Source organism: Phalangium opilio, unplaced genomic scaffold (assembly GCF_054372755.1).
Source record: "Phalangium opilio isolate 3A_F unplaced genomic scaffold, DU_Popi_V2 ptg000369l_1, whole genome shotgun sequence".
NCBI lineage: Eukaryota > Metazoa > Arthropoda > Arachnida > Opiliones > Phalangiidae > Phalangium > Phalangium opilio.
This window is the reverse complement of record NW_028324232.1, coordinates 716,098-732,204: the sequence shown is the minus strand read 5'-3', so window position 1 is coordinate 732,204 and position 16,107 is coordinate 716,098. Positions and strand designations below refer to the sequence as shown.

Genomic DNA, 16,107 nt, shown 5'->3' with positions numbered 1-16,107 from the left:
ACCATTTATAGGGTTAATTATCATCAAGGGATTTTTTGATAGGTAACTTTGGAGGGGTGTAACTCTGGTTCTATTAGAGATACGGGGATGTCCTTTGAGTATGTTATAGCCCTATTTCTTGGCTTTCCAATGGTACTAAATACTTTGGGGTTACAACAATTAGGACCCGAGTAATTAAACAAAATGTTCTTTTATAATTCGAACCATAGGGTTAACATTAAGGGCTTTTTTGATAGGCAAATTTGGAGGGGTATAACTTTTGTTCTATTAGAGATACGGGGATGTCCTTTGAGTATGCTATAGTCCCATTTCTTAGCTTTCCAGAGATACTATATATTTGGGGTTAGAACAATCAGGACCCGAGTAATTAAACAAAATGTTCTTTTATAATTCGAACCATAGTGTTAACATTAAGGGATTTTTTGATAGGCAACTTTGGAGGGGTATAACTCAGGTTCTATAAGAGGTACGGGCATGTTCTTGGAGTATGTTATAGCCCTATTTCTTAGCTTTCCATTGATACATAATACCTTGGAGTTACGACAATTAGGACCCGAGTAATTAAGCAAAATGTTAATTAACGTAATCTCCATAGCGTTAACATGGGTAATTACAAGATACCTATTAACTATGGTTCTATAATAGATACGGGGGATGTACTTTGAGTATGTTATAGCCCTATTTCTTAGCTTACCAATGATACTAGAAACTTGGGGGTTGCAACAATCAGGGCCCGAGTAATTAAGCAAAATGTTCATAAACGTCGTCTCGTTGGAAAACCCTTATGTGATATGATATTATTTGCCGTGAACCGATGTGAAATCCCTTTTGAAATCCAAATCCCGTTGCGTCAAAACGTAACAGAAGGATTTACCGTGTCTTTATTTTCTGTCAAATTCGATGGAATCTACCGAGGGGCTATTCACAGCTTACATCGGTGTTCGTTGCACCCCTAATCCTAAACGGAGATCACAGCTCAATCTTAAATCAAAAAACCCTATACAGTACATGCAAAAATAATTACGTTACTATCGTGTTAACGTAAAATCTCGAATAGTGATTATCCCCTCGAAATCCGCATACTTTGGTTAGGGGGGGGGGGGAGTAAAAACCGCCTGAAAATCAAACCATTCTGCAGATTTAGGAACATCGGAGACTACTTTCTTGTCCCCACAATAATAGTATCATTCCGCTGTGATATTTCAAAAGTGAAATTGACAACTTTGGATCTTTGGTAGTCTTACTTCCACGGTATTGACTTCTCCGGTTGGTTGACCGACTTAAGCCCCCCCCCTTAGCCCCTCCCCCCGGCCTGACTTGGAGAGACGATGTTGTCAGTTTTATTTCATTTGGAATTACATTTGCCACAGAAATCGTGTCAATTTCGATTCTTCCGCTATATCGAATTTTCTATCTCGATATTATTCTGGGCTTCTGGGTTGACCAGTACACGTGACCTCTCTCTATATATATATAGAGTCCGGCCAAAACTTAGTGGTGGTTTATCTTTTTATTTTTTTGGCTGGAAAGCAGCAGCATTGCTGGCAATATAACTGTCATGATTCATCACGCCCCAGGAATTCTGTGATATCAAGGAAGGGGGGGGTGAGCCCCACATATTTTTGATATCCCTTTTGTTTTTTTGGGTTTTTTTTTATAAACTAAGAATTTTTTTTTTGATATCGTGGTTCTAACCCTTTATTGTTTGAGGAAATGAATGGGATGGGTTTCCGAAATATTTATTTATTTTTTTTTCTATTTGTTGTATACCGTGATATACACCCCGTGACACCCCGTGTTAGTTTCCCAATTATGTTTAATACAGTGGAAGGTAGGGTACTGCCATTATTCCAAAGGATTTATTTATTTTTAGAAACTATTAATTTTAATTTTCCATCGATTCTTTTTATGTTTTTGGTATTTTTTATTAGCCTTTTTTTACCAGTTCCGAGATTGACCTCTGTTAAGGTCAAATTGAGAATCGTGGGTTAATTATTAGTACGTGATTTCGAGGTAGGGATAATGGAGGTTAGATTAGATTAAAGTTTGGTTTTAAAAGGGTTAGGGGTCAGGTTCTTCGTCTTACCACAAGTAAGACGCTCATTGCAATTACACGCTCTTATAAAGGCCTTAATTTATTGAAACCAAGACGAATATGAGCCCAGTCCATGGAAGCCATATAACGTTGCTAATGCTATTCTTAATAATTATTTTAATATTCATAACCCCACGCATTCGTTTCGTTTTGCCTACGTTAACGTTAATTTAAACTTACGTATCTAATATCCAGGAAAAAAAAAGAAATCTCTTTATATTTCATATATACATGTATTTTTTTGGCTCGCGCTGTAAGAAGATATCGGGGAAAAATCTGTCAGGCGATGACGTCAGAACTCCGCCCACCACGATAGTATTATATGGCATGGCAAACCCGGGAGTAGGGTGAATGGGGGGGGGGGGGGTGGTCTCGTGCCCACGTAACTCGATCTTCTTCTTTCGCGCGAGTGCTTTCTTCTATCTTCCTCACGCGCCTTTATCTCGCGCCTTCACCAATTCCCCCCCTTCCCCCCTTCCCCCTCACGTGCCCGGAGCGCGAGATGGATTTGAGGTATTCGCGCCTACTGTCAAGTTAAGTTGGTATTACTTAGGACTCGCTTCTGCCTATGAAACGTCAAGATAACTTGATGCCATTTTTTTCGTATCTTTGCCATTTTAGATAGGCCTAATCCGACCTAATTTTTTTTTATTCTTTGGCCCGAGCTGTCACGCTCTCCGTCTCGGTTTGCTTGGTTTTTTAAGATAAGACAACGGTTATTTGTCCGCCCACAATGCATTTCGAACCCCGGGACTCCCGTTTCAAATATGTCACGCCTGACTCGCTCCTCCCCTCTCCTAAAAACGTATTTGATATCGTGGATTCCATTTTTTATGCCATTTTTAGATTTTTCTTTAATATCTTTGAAGAAAAAATAATTCCAAAGTTTCACCAAATTATTTATTTCATTTTAAAATAATTCCAAAGTTTCACCAAATTATTTATTTCATTTTAAAATAATTCCAAAGTTTCACCAAATTATTTATTTCATTTTAAAATAATTCCAAAGTTTCACCAAATTATTTATTTCATTTTAAAATTATTCCAAAGTTTCACCAAATTATTTATTTCATTTTAAAATAATTCCAAAGTTTCACCAAATTATTTATTTCATTTTAAAATAATTCCAAAGTTTCACCAAATTATTTTATTTCATTTTAAAATAATTCCAAAGTTTCACCAAATTATTTTATTTCATTTTAAAATAATTCCAAAGTTTCACCAAATTATTTTATTTCATTTTAAAATAATTCCAAAGTTTCGCCAAATTATTTTATTTCATTTTAAAATAATTCCAAAGTTTCGCCAAATTATTTTATTTCATTTTAAAATAATTCCAAAGTTTCGCCAAATTATTTATTTCATTTTAAATTTTTTTTTTTACAAATATTTGTGTATATTATTTCACGTGACCACGGGTGTTTCGGACATTGTAGCCAGTAAGTCCATTTGGACGGCTTCTCGCCTTAATTCTTCGACCCCCATTTGATCCAAGAGTAATTTATCAATGACGAAGGTTTCTATGGTGACTTTATTTATTATTACTGTCCATTCTTCATCATCTTGACCTTCGCCCCCACTGTCCGTCGTAGTGTTAGGTTGTCCAACTAAAGTGACGAAATCGAGTACTTGTCCAATGGCGCTTTGAAAAGTCTCGATATTGTCCAGTATAATCTGTACGTCATTTTCGTTGGTACCGCCCTCGAAGATGACGCGTTCAATTTCTAAACTGTCTATGTTTGTTAATTGTTCATCTTCAGTTTGAAGAATATTGTCGTTAATCACTTTATTTATGCAAATTCTTTGTATTATCGAGTCATATTTATCGTCATCGGCTTCGTAGTAACTCGATCTATCAATTTCTCGCCTTTCTCTGTCGTCTGCTAGCGCCGTTTCCGGTTTTATCGCCGGTTTAAATTTAAACCACCACCCGGATAATATTTTTCCCGCCAATTTCAACATTATAGAATTCTAGGCCTATAGAAACTTTTAGCGCACGCGCGCGTGTTTTTAAATCGCGCACGAGACAAACTCCTATACAATATAATCACGTGACTTTAATCTATATTTGATAAAGCACGTGCAATTATTAAACACATGAGATTAAAGCGCGCGCGCGCTTGGTTTTTAAATCGTGCGCACGAGACAAATTCCTATACAATATAATCACGTGACACTAATCTATATATGATAAAGCTCGTGCAATTATTAAACACGTGACATTAAAGCACGCGCGAAATTAAATAAAATAAATAAAAGAACAAAGGGGCTGGTTTTTTCCCTGCAAACACCGATGTATAGCGGGTGAAACAGTTCTACAGGGGCTATGGAGATTTACTAGCGTTCGAAACCCCTTAATGGCGGCTTCTCCCTTAATATTCTACCATAGAATCTAAAGCTGCCGAGCGTTAAACTCAAGCGACTGTCACGCAGCGCGTCACGGTACCAACTGAAAGGAACTCAGGTTTCTTGTTGTCTTTCGAGGGGCTCGACACTAACTAACACGCGATTGATTGTCCTAAATCTTTATTAACCTTATTAACAACCAGGAATAAAGTACGCGACGTATCCCTCCCCTTTGATTAAACATACCGCGTAGTATGTAGTGCGTAATTTAATGCACGCAACGTTTTAACAATTGCTTCTGACCGGTATCGATTGGTCAAGCTGTACAGTTCATCTAGTACTTGGGCCTTAAACGTTTATCGTGCGGAAATTCAAGTCTTAACTTGACCAATACTGCGAATATCGTATTAACTTTTATTGCCCTACCGCTTTGGTTAAAATACCACGTATGGTCAGTGGTCATTCGGTGGTCAGTGGAGTATTGGCAGGGCTTGGGTGATGTCTATGAGGTAGAAACGTTGGCGTTGTAATATAGGTTTAGGTTTTCATATTGGTCAGCGAGTTGTTATACGGAGGTTCTTTTATTTTTTGACCGTTGGTCAAATATTGTTCTTCAATCGATCAATAGGAACAATATGGAAACCAACAGCGTAATATCAGCTGTCATATAAAATCAGTTTTTCTCAATAAATTTCGGGTTAAATTGACCGCGCTTGCTTGACCATTACTCGAATTTGACCTCGATATCAAAAATTGAGTGGTTCAACTATTGTAGCCCCCCTCTCACCCCCAAATGCCTCAGCTAGCCGCTTTTCAATAGAGGAGATTTTTTAGAAGGTCGTAAACTAGAAGTAAATTTGTTTAAAATGAGATCGAGATATTTATTCGAGGGTCAAAGGCCATGGGAATGAAAGGATTTCGTAGACTTTTCTACTGGTCAATTATGAGCTTCTTGTCTGTTATTGATTCTTCAACAGTGGCCCAAATTTTATTTTATTTCTTTAATTTTCTTTTTTTTTTTTCAAAATAAGAAAAGAATCCAAAGTATTTTCCGCCAACTTTTTACAATTTTTATTCCATTTAATTTTTTGATTCAACAGTATGGTCCGCCGTCTTTTCTCTTAGTCTTTGCCTTTTCATTCAATTTGTACGTTTTTTTAGAGCCTTTTTGCTGACTCTTCAATTTGAAACAATCAGGTTCCTTTTTTTGCCGCATTTCTTTTCTTTTAATTCTTAAAGGGAGTGTGAAACGAATTTATTTTTTAAAACAATTCCTAAGTGGTATTTACCTTTAATGATTACAATACTCACGTTTAATTAGTAGAAGAAGAATCGATTAAAAATATCACTCCTCGATTAAATAACGTTTCACCTTCCCTTTATGGGATTCCTGAAAGTAGTTCAGCTGTATACATACTCTTCTTCAGTTTTAAGGGGGGGGGACACTTGATGCAATTACGTGAAATGTTACTTAGCAATAATTCAAGTTGATGATCGCTACTACACCCCAATCCAATTTCTTCTTTTAATTATATATTTAATTAGCGCCAATAATTTCCTATACAGGGTGTTTAAAAAATCGCCATCTTATTTTAGTGTTTAACTGTTTATCGTAAAACACTTCGGGATAACGAAACGCTCTTAATCTTAACACCTTCTGGAATTGATGCCCCAAAGAAAGAAACTAGAGCAGCGAAGTTTTCTATTTTTGTGTTTATTTTTTTACTTTTTTACTTTTTTTGGGTTTTGTTAGCAAAGGCAGGAGACGTGCTCGGGTTACTAATGATTTCCAATTGGCGGGAAAAAGAAAGAGAAATTGGCGCGAGATACTAACCCCCCCACCGCCTCGCGTGGCCCTTTATACAAATTCGGGGCACGTGCCATATTCCCGCCATTTACGTCTGTCAGAATAATTTCGTTTAATTGACAGCTTGCCAAGTTTTATTCTTACCCCCCCCCACCCGCCCCCCACCCAATCTCGTGCAGTATCACGCGCGATTTTTAAAATTGGGATAAATCTTATTTATTATATTAAAGGGATAACGTAAGTGTTACAAAGTTAATTAAATGTCTAATTAACTTTTTTGTTTGTTTTCGTTCGTTTTTTCTTCCGTTCTAGCTGGGAGAAATGTTAATGAGTTTATTGTACGTTCCACGGACGAGCGAATTGACGGTATCTATCATCAAATGCCGGAATTTAAAGGCCAAAGACATTACGGGATCTTCAGGTAATTCATTCACTTTCCCTTTTTTTTCTTTTTTTTTCACGCGCTGGCCGGAAATCTTTTAGCGCGCGAGATTTTTAAAGACAACCTAACTTGTCAGTGTTAAGTAAGCTACCTGCCAATGTAGTAAGTCATCGTTCTTTTTGACAAGTGAATTTGACACGAATTGACGTGCGTGGTTCATCACGCAATTTTTTTTATTATTTTGTGACGTCATAATGCACGCGAGATATGATATATAATTTTAAAGGTAAAGTTCTGGCGAATTTATTTTTCCATAGAAGCCAAAAACTTCTTCCAATTTTCTATATTTTTATTTTTGGTATTTTTTATTTAAAAAAGAATATTTTTATCTCGCCTTTATATTTGTCAACGTCAAACGTGTCCCCCGTTAAAGTCTCTATTCTGGTGAAACAATTTCCGGTATTTAACCGGAAGTGCCTTCGTTATATTACTTCCGAAAGTGTCATTTTACAATTTTTTTCTTTACTCTTTTGGGGGAATTGTGGGTCGAGGGAAGCGTTCCGGCTTTTGTTTTAAAAATAGGTCGATAAGAACGGGATCTAATTTGAATAGGAAATACCTCCAAAACCCCTTCATCCCCCCTTGGTGACTTTGCCTACCACGTGACCCTGGCGTTGATAAACTAATATAGTTGTATGAAATAGGGTTGGGTTGAAGGGGGGGGGGGTTGCATTTTCTTTTCTTAATGAAAGGCGTTGTCATGACAACCATCTGGGGCGATATTAGAACCGATCCATCTTTATGATGATAAACCACGAGATGTTTTTTGGCGCCAAACCTCGCGAGATATATTCTGTCTTAGATTAGTATAGGTGTGATGTGATGTATAAAAAGGGCGCCAAAATTAATCACGTGAGCGTGAGACAAACGCAGCGCGTGAATTTGAACCCCACCCCCACTCTAACATTCGGATATTTAATTATAATACAAATGTATTCGTAATATTTATTTATTTATTTATTTATTTATTTATTCTACATTTTAAATAGGGGATGTTTGTTGTTGTTGTTGTTGTTGTAGTGGGATTGGTTAACTTTCTATTAATGCCTGTTTTGTCTCTCCGTGTATCCCGTGAACGCATCGACAATGTATAAAAAGGGGTCGAAAATTTCAATATATGGCACCTTGACCAAGCCCGAGAACCAGTTGCTCTTGGCCCGGGGAATAGGGACCTTAGATTTTAAAGATGCCGTCTTAGCCTCGTGAGGATCCAATGGTTTGCTTAAAACCGACTCCATTATCAGGCTACCTATATACGTGGTTTAATTAGATTTTAAAATATTATTCGTTATGGTGTTTTTAAGTTTTGGATAAAATGAGTTATGAAGCGTGGGGTTTTTTATTTATTTGCCTATAGTTAAAATTTGAAGAATTCGGGAATAACTTGGATAAGTCGGGGAATTTTTTTCCAGGGTTCATACAAACCTGCGAAAATCTCAGGGAGATAAATATTTGACAAAAAAAAACTCTGGGAAATAAATATTTGACAAAAAAAAAACTCGGGGAGATAAATAATTTACAAAAAAACTCGGGGAGATAAATATTTTACAAAAAACTCGGGGAGATAAATATTTTACAAAAAAAACTCTGGGAGATAAATATTTTACAATAAAACTCGGGGAGATATTATTTTCCAAAAAAAAACCTCAGGGAGATAAATATTTGACAAAGAAACCCCTCGGGAAATAAATATTTGACAAAGAAACCCCTCGGGAAATAAATATTTGACAAAGAAACCCCTCGGGAAATAAATATTTGACAAAAAAACCCCTCGGGAAATAAATATTTGACAAAAAACCCCTCGGGAAATAAATATTTGACAAAAAAATCCCTCGGGAAATAAATATTTGACAAAAAAACCCCTCGGGAAATAAATATTTGACAAAAAAGACTCAGGGAGAAAAGGGTTTTTTTTCAAAAATAATTTTAATCGTAGAGTCAGTTGATATTAGAAAATAATATAATTAAAATTCGACTTGCCAAGAATGAGCAAAAACAGGCGGGAATTCATTATTGTTTGTGTGGAACTTCAGGACGCGGTCCGACTTCCTTCGAGTACTTGTTGAGTTTTAAAGAGATGCGACGATTCGGATTTAATTTATTTTGATTTGTATTAAGGACACGTTGAATTTTCAATAGTTAAATTACGAACGCTGAGAATTTAGTATCCATTGAATTATATTTAACTTATAATGCCTTATATTATTATTTCAGAAAATAAATTAATTTAAATGATTTGGGTTTAGGCATTAAATTAAATTGAACTAAACAAAACGCTATTCATTAACTTCGAGAAATACGTAACGTGCGCGAGTCAAATTTATTAAGCTCTAATATAGTAAAGTTAATAAGAACCATTATTATTTTAATTATTATATTAATTCATCTTTATTTATTTATGAATAATTAAGTCTGTGGTTTACATAATTATCTCTTATTTAAAGAAAACTGCCCGGAGCGGCTTTGGCCTTTTTGGCATGACTAGTTTTTAACATGAGCATCTCTTTGGGTTGAGCTTTTAGCGCCGGTCCACGATGAAATCTGGTTTTGACAAGAGAGCCGCTCTCCATTCCCTCAACCTGATTTGACATCAGGCCAACTGAAATGAATTATCACGTCAAGACCATGAAGGGGGGGGGATTTGAATAATGGGGGATGACCATAGCTCAGAGACTTATAAAATAATTCAGATAGAAGTTACAATTTTCTACTCAAAATCGAGCACCCAACAAAAAGAACACTGCCCCTTTATTTAGGCTGGCTAGACTTATCAGAAACACCCTGTATACTTTTGAGAAAAAAAGGTATGTACTTACCAACGACGAGGAGAGCGAAAGCGAAGAATACCAGTTTGTTCATCTTATAGAGTTAGCGGAATATTCTGCGGTGGATATGTTTGTACCGTCGCTAGACCCTCGTTTTTATACAAATCCTTAAGCTATACTGATTGATCACACCCGATTGTTTTGCTTGAAATTTGCAATTAAATTGTGAAAGCAATTCTGATGAGAAGACGAATGACACCACGTGGGTTTGTAGCTAGCAGTCACGGCATTTAGAGCTGTAAAAGCATTGAAGCTACGCGGCGTATGGCAGCCATGACGCCTTGTTGTGACCTGTACATTACTTTGTTTATTCGTTTCATCTCAACTCTAACATTTCAATTCTTTTGAACTGTCATCGGAATGAAAAATCACCACGTATAAGGTTGAGTCTCGACTTATTGCTCCCTTTCTCTCTTTCTTTTTGACAAATATTTTCGTGAAAAATGTCATTTGATATTCAACAACAACAATAATTATAATAATCTGGATAGGCTTAAATCTACCAAGGGATGACCACCACATACTTAGTGTCCATCGTGGCTTATTTACTGTTCCTTCTAAAGGTTATCAACATTTATATTATGCGAAAGAAAAATAGACCTTGTAGGCTTTGACCAGAATATATCAGATATAAGATAGGGGGTAATAGTCAAGATGACGTCATCAGCTATACCTAACTTGGTTCGGCATCTTAAAAATTTCTAAGAGAAAAGTTAATAAGAAAAATTATTTATTTTTATAATTAAATTAATTCATCTTTATTTCTTTATGAATAATTAAGTCGGTGGTTTACATAATTATCTCGTATTTAAAGATAACCCGGAGCGGCTATGGCCTTTTTGGAATGGCTAGTTTTTAACATGAGCATCTCTTTGGGATAAGCTTTTAAGTCCGACATCCTTTGGACACCATTATGTCTCGGTTGGCCAGGAGAGGGGCTCTCCATTCCCTCAACCTGATTTGACATCAGGCCAACTGAAATGAAATATCACGTTAAGACCATGAAGGGGGGGCAGGGATTTGAATAATGGTTAATGACCATAGCTTAGGGACTTAATTAAGGCTGTATACTTTTGAAAAAAAAAAAGGGTTATGTACTTACCAAGGACGAGGAGAGCGAAGGTGACGAATACCAGTTTGTTCATGTTGTAGGATATCGTTAGAGGAATATTCTGCGATGAATATATGATTCTATGGCAGAGAGTCCCTCGCATTTATACAAAAACCTAGCTATACCCAACGACATTACACCCGATTGTTTTGCTTGAAATTTGCATATAAATTGTAAAACCAATCTTGATGATATGTCGAATCATACCACGCCATATACCTAGCTTTAAAGGCATCAAAACTACGCGATTTATGGCAGCAATTACTGTTTGTTATGACGTTTACCTTACTTGTTATTCGTTCTGGTATAATCTCAATTCAAGAATTTTTAATTCTTTTGAACTGTCATTGGAATGAAAAATTATCGTATACTATGGTTTTGAGTTTAGTTTAGTCTTATTGTTCTATTGGGTTTTTTGACAAAGATATTTGCATAAGATATATGTCAGAATGGTATCATGTAGGCGCGAAGATAAATGTCATTTAATATTTAACAATAATAATGATTATAATAATTTAGATAGGATTGGTCAAGGAAGAGATGACCACCACCGCGGTGGCTTATTTGGGGGCATGGTTACCCGTTTTAATTATTTCTTAGAAATTTCTTAGATTTAAGTTATCAACGATGTTAATAAGAACAACGATTATTATTATTATTATTATTATTATTATCATATTCATCTTGTATGAAACCGCGAGTGTTCGCCGGCAACGGTTTACGCACAAGTGAATATGTTCATAAAAATAAAGTCTGTGGTCAAACTGTACGCCCAGATCTTTAATAAGATCTTTTCGAGGTATTTTGTTAGAATCGATGACGTAATTCGTGATCACTTTGCCGAAAAGTGATCACGAATTACGTCATCGATTCTATTTCTAAGTCTGGTCAGATCGCGACTAACATTTGGCTGGATTGCTTGGGGGGGTTGTAGCGCCTACCTTCTCGCTAAAATAGAGGGTGTTCAAAAAAAATTTGTAGAGTATTGTTTTCGAAATTATCTTAAAAATTTAGAATATAACTATGAAGGTATCCTTAATCACCTTGGACTCCCTACTATAAAAAGTGTCTGTTTACTCGCTGATTTCAAATTAATGTTCAAATTGTTACATAATTTAATGCCAAAACCCTCTCTGCTAGAAAAATTAAATTTTAATGTTCCTCGACTTTTAAGAATCAACCCTGATACATTCTATGTTAAAGGCTCAAGCCTAATCCCTATTAACAGGATGCAAAGGTCCTGCAATCTTTTGAAAGAAAAGTTAGACATATTCTCTGTCAATTTTGCACAAATACATAATTATAAATGCAACTGTTAATTTTCGAGTTCATCGTCTTGTATATATGTAATATTTTCGTTATTATGCTATGATGTTATCACTAAGTGTATATTCTCGTGAATCTTTGTATGATTCTTTTTATACACATTAAACACCTTTTCAATTCAATCTTTATTTCTTTATAATATTACTAATACATAGCTTTAGCCTCGAATATATTCGTGTAGCCCAGGGTGTTTGGTACGACTGGTTAAACTGGACGCTTTGCCTGCAGGTTCAATTTTTCGTAACCCCTTCGGGTTTTCAAAATTGAATTCTGTTCCTTGAACCAGCTGATTTGACATCAGTCCAACTGAACCAGGAAATAAGATTAGGTGTTAAAAAAATCTGGGGGTGATAAAAGATACAGGGTGTTTCTGATAAAGTCTGCATCCATAAATTAAGGGGGTCAAGTGTGTTGTTCTTTGGGAAATCGATTTTGAATCTAAAATGTTCTATCTCAATTTTGTTTGACCTATAAGGGATACTGTTTAAGAGTTAAGATTGAACAAATAAACCTTAATTAAGAAACTTGAAGTCAATTATTACTAAATTAATTAAGAGGTCAAATCTTAATTCTCGATAACAGTGTCAGGTCAAAAGGTCTTTGATAGAAGAACACTGTCCCTTAATTTTGGCTAGATTTATCAGGAACACCAGGCTGTATATTTTTGATAAAAAAGGGTATGTACTTACCAAGGACGAGGAGAGCGAAGGTGACGAATACCAGTTTGTTCATGTTGTTGTAGTGTTAGCGGAATATGTTTGTACCATCGCTAGACCCTCGTATTTATACAAATCCTAAAACTATACCCGATTGAAATTTGCATATAAATTTTGATAAGATGACGAATGACCCCACGTGGGTAGAAGTCACGCCATATAACGGTAAAAGCTTCGAAGCCAATACGCCTTGTTGTGACTTTTACCTTACTTCGATGATTTTAATTCTTTTGAACTGCCATGGAAATGAATAATCACCACAAAATTGTCTTATTTTTTTGACAAATATTTTCGTGAAAAATGTCATTTAATATTTAACAATAATAATTATAATAATCTATGGGTTTTATCTACCAAGGGATGACCCTCGCTTAGTGTCTTATTTACTGTTCCTTGTAAAGGTTATCAACATTTATATTATGTGAAAAATAAAAATAGAACTTGTAGGCTTTGACCAGAATATATCAGATATGAGATGGGGGGAGTGGTCAAGATGACGTCATCAGATAGGCTAACTTAATGATTAGTCGTGTTTAGGTTACAGTCTCAGAAGTTTGTTGGGACCGGTCATTCACTGTGACTTAGCTCGCCCCGATAATATTATGCAACAGATTATTTAATAAATTGATTGACTAGTTAGTTAGGCGCGTTATTGTTTTACTAATTTAACCATAATTAACACTAATTAATTTTTAACGTGTATAACGATTCATAATCTACATATTATTTCTTAAAAATTTTCAAAAAGAAAAGTTAATAACAACAAAAATAATTTTTTTAATTATATCAATTCATCTTTATTTCATTATGATTAATTATTATTTCGCTGGTTTACATAATTATCTATTATTTAAAGATAATTGCCCGGAGACTTTGGTTAGTTTTTTACATAATCATCTCTTTGGGTTGAGCTTTTAGCGCCGGTCCATGATAAAATTGGGGTTGAAATTTTAAGTCCGGAAACCATTGGACACCATAATATCTTCTTTTGACAGGAGGGCCCCTGTCCATTCCCTCAACCTGATCTGACATCAGGCCAACTGAAATGAAATATCACGTCAAGACCATGAAAGGGGGGGTTTGAATAATAGGGGATGACCATAGCTCAGTGACAATTTTCTACCCAAAATCGTGTCCCCAAAAAGAACACTGCAGCGTAATTTAGGCTGGCTAGACTTATCATAAACACCAGGCTGTATACTTTTGATAATAAAAGGGTATGTACTTACCAAGGACGAGGAGAGCGAAGGTGACCAATACAAGCTTGTTCATGTTGTTGTAGCGGTATTGTCGCTATTTATACAAATCCTAAAGCTATACACATCGAGATTATGCTGGACTGTTTTGCTTGAAATTTGCCTATAAATTGTAAAATCAATATTGATGATATGACACCACGTGGTTTGCATCTATCAGTCAGACCATGTAGCAGTAAAGGAAGCAATCGAAGCTACGCGGCGTATGGGAGTCATTACACTTTGTTGTGACATCTACCTTACTTGTTACTCGTTTAAACTCAATTTGAGCATTTTAATTCTATTGAACTGCCATGTTCCATTGGGGTTTTTTTTAACAAATATTTTATGAAAAATGTCAGAATTTCCATATTAAACAGTAATAATAATAATTATAATAATATAGATAGGTTTTATGTACCAAGGGATGACCACACTCTTATAGTGTCCATCGCGACTTATTTACTAACGGGTGTCCACTTCTAAAGGTTATCCACGTTTATATTGTTTGATAAGAAATAGATCAGATATAACATAGGGGGAGTAGTCAAGATGACGTCATCAGATAGGGTAACTTAGTTAGTCGTGTTTAGGTTACAGGTCTCAGTTCTTTTTGTTGGGGCCGGTCACTTCACTTACCTGGCCCCTATAATATTACGCAACCGATTACATAATTAATATTGTTTTACTAATTTAACCATAATTAACACTAATTATTTTTTAATGTTCCTAACGATTCAAAACCAACATACTAAATTTTTTAAAAATTTCTAAAAAAAAGTTATTAATGAAGTTAATGAGAACAATTATTATTATTATTATTGATTAATTCATCTTTATTACATTATGAACGAGTACACGGCGTTAGGCGAATGGGTTTATCTCGGAAGTTCGTGTAATGGAGCAGAGGTTTTGGGATGACTGCTTAAATCGGGCGTTTTCGTTACTGGTTCAATTTTGGACGCCTTCAGTTTCAAATCATATCCGTGTTTCATTCCCTGAACCTGATCTGTCATCAGGCCAACTGAATGACGGGAATAAAATTTGGATTAAAAAAAAAATAACCCGGTGAAAACAAAATTTTACTTACCAAGGACGAGGAGAGCGAAGGTGACCAATACAAGCTTGTTCATGTTGTTATAGCGTTAGCGAAATATTCTGCGGTGAATATGATTTTACTGGCGCGAGCCTCCCGTATTTATACTTAAAATTATAATAGGGGCATTAATTTCAATAATGGTAAGCGTAATTTGTGTGTAGTTCAACTTGTACCCTGCCATGACATCGTGGGTGGAACCGGAACCGTGTTCAAAGTTACTGAGAGTACGCGTGAAAATTTAGGTCGCCATAATGGATTGTGACGTAATGTAACGTGACTTGTTTTTCAGTTTTAGCTTAGTCGTAAATCATGGAAAAACTTTTCCTTACTTTAATTATACTCTCACTTTTATTTTAAATTGCATTTAAATTTGCATAGAGAAAAATAATGCACGCGAGGTTTTCATTATTATATTTATGTAAGTGTGTACCGTGAATTCCGTATGACGTAGTCAAATATTTTCGTGAAATTTGTCAGATTGACGTAAACAAATGTCGTGGAATATTTAACTAATACCGAGGGATGACCACGCGCTTATAGTGTCCATCGCGAAATGGTGTCCCTTATAAAGGTTATCCAGTGCACATTTATATCGTGTGATAATAAATAGACCTTGTAGGCTTTGACCAGACTAAGATAGGGGGTTAATAGTCAAGATGACGTCATCAGCTATACCTAACTTGGTTCGGCATCTTAAAAATTTCCAAGAGAAAAGTTAATAAGAAAAATTATTTATTTTTATAATTAAATTAATTCATCTTTATTTCTTTATAATTAATTATTATATCGATGCTTTACATAATTATCTATTATTTAAAGAAAACTGCCCGGAGTGGCTTTGGTTAGTTTTTGGTAGCGTTAGATTTTCAACACCGGTCCACGATGAAATTTGGGTTCAACTTTTAGCGCCGGTCCACGATGAAATTTGGGTTGAGGTTTTAAGTTCGGAAACCTTTGGACACCATTATATCTGGGTTTTCCAGGAGGGCGGCTGTCCATTCCCTCAACCTGATTTGACATCAGGCCAACTGAAATGAAATATCACGTTAAGACCATGAAGGGGGCATTTGAATAATAGGGGATGACCATAGCTCAGAGACTTATA

General features: G+C 35.6%; 1 protein-coding gene across 2 annotated transcripts in view; it reads left to right on the top strand.

Moving 5' to 3' along the window:
* Nucleotides 1–16,107, top strand: part of LOC149597180 (synaptotagmin-7-like) — a 46,174-nt gene that overhangs the window by 14,499 nt on the left and 15,568 nt on the right. For both annotated transcript variants that reach the window (XM_089861089.1, XM_089861088.1), the window contains exon 6: nt 6,561–6,669. In XM_089861089.1, the coding sequence (XP_089717215.1) occupies nt 6,561–6,669 (109 nt within the window). The remainder of the gene's footprint in view (nt 1–6,560; nt 6,670–16,107) is intronic.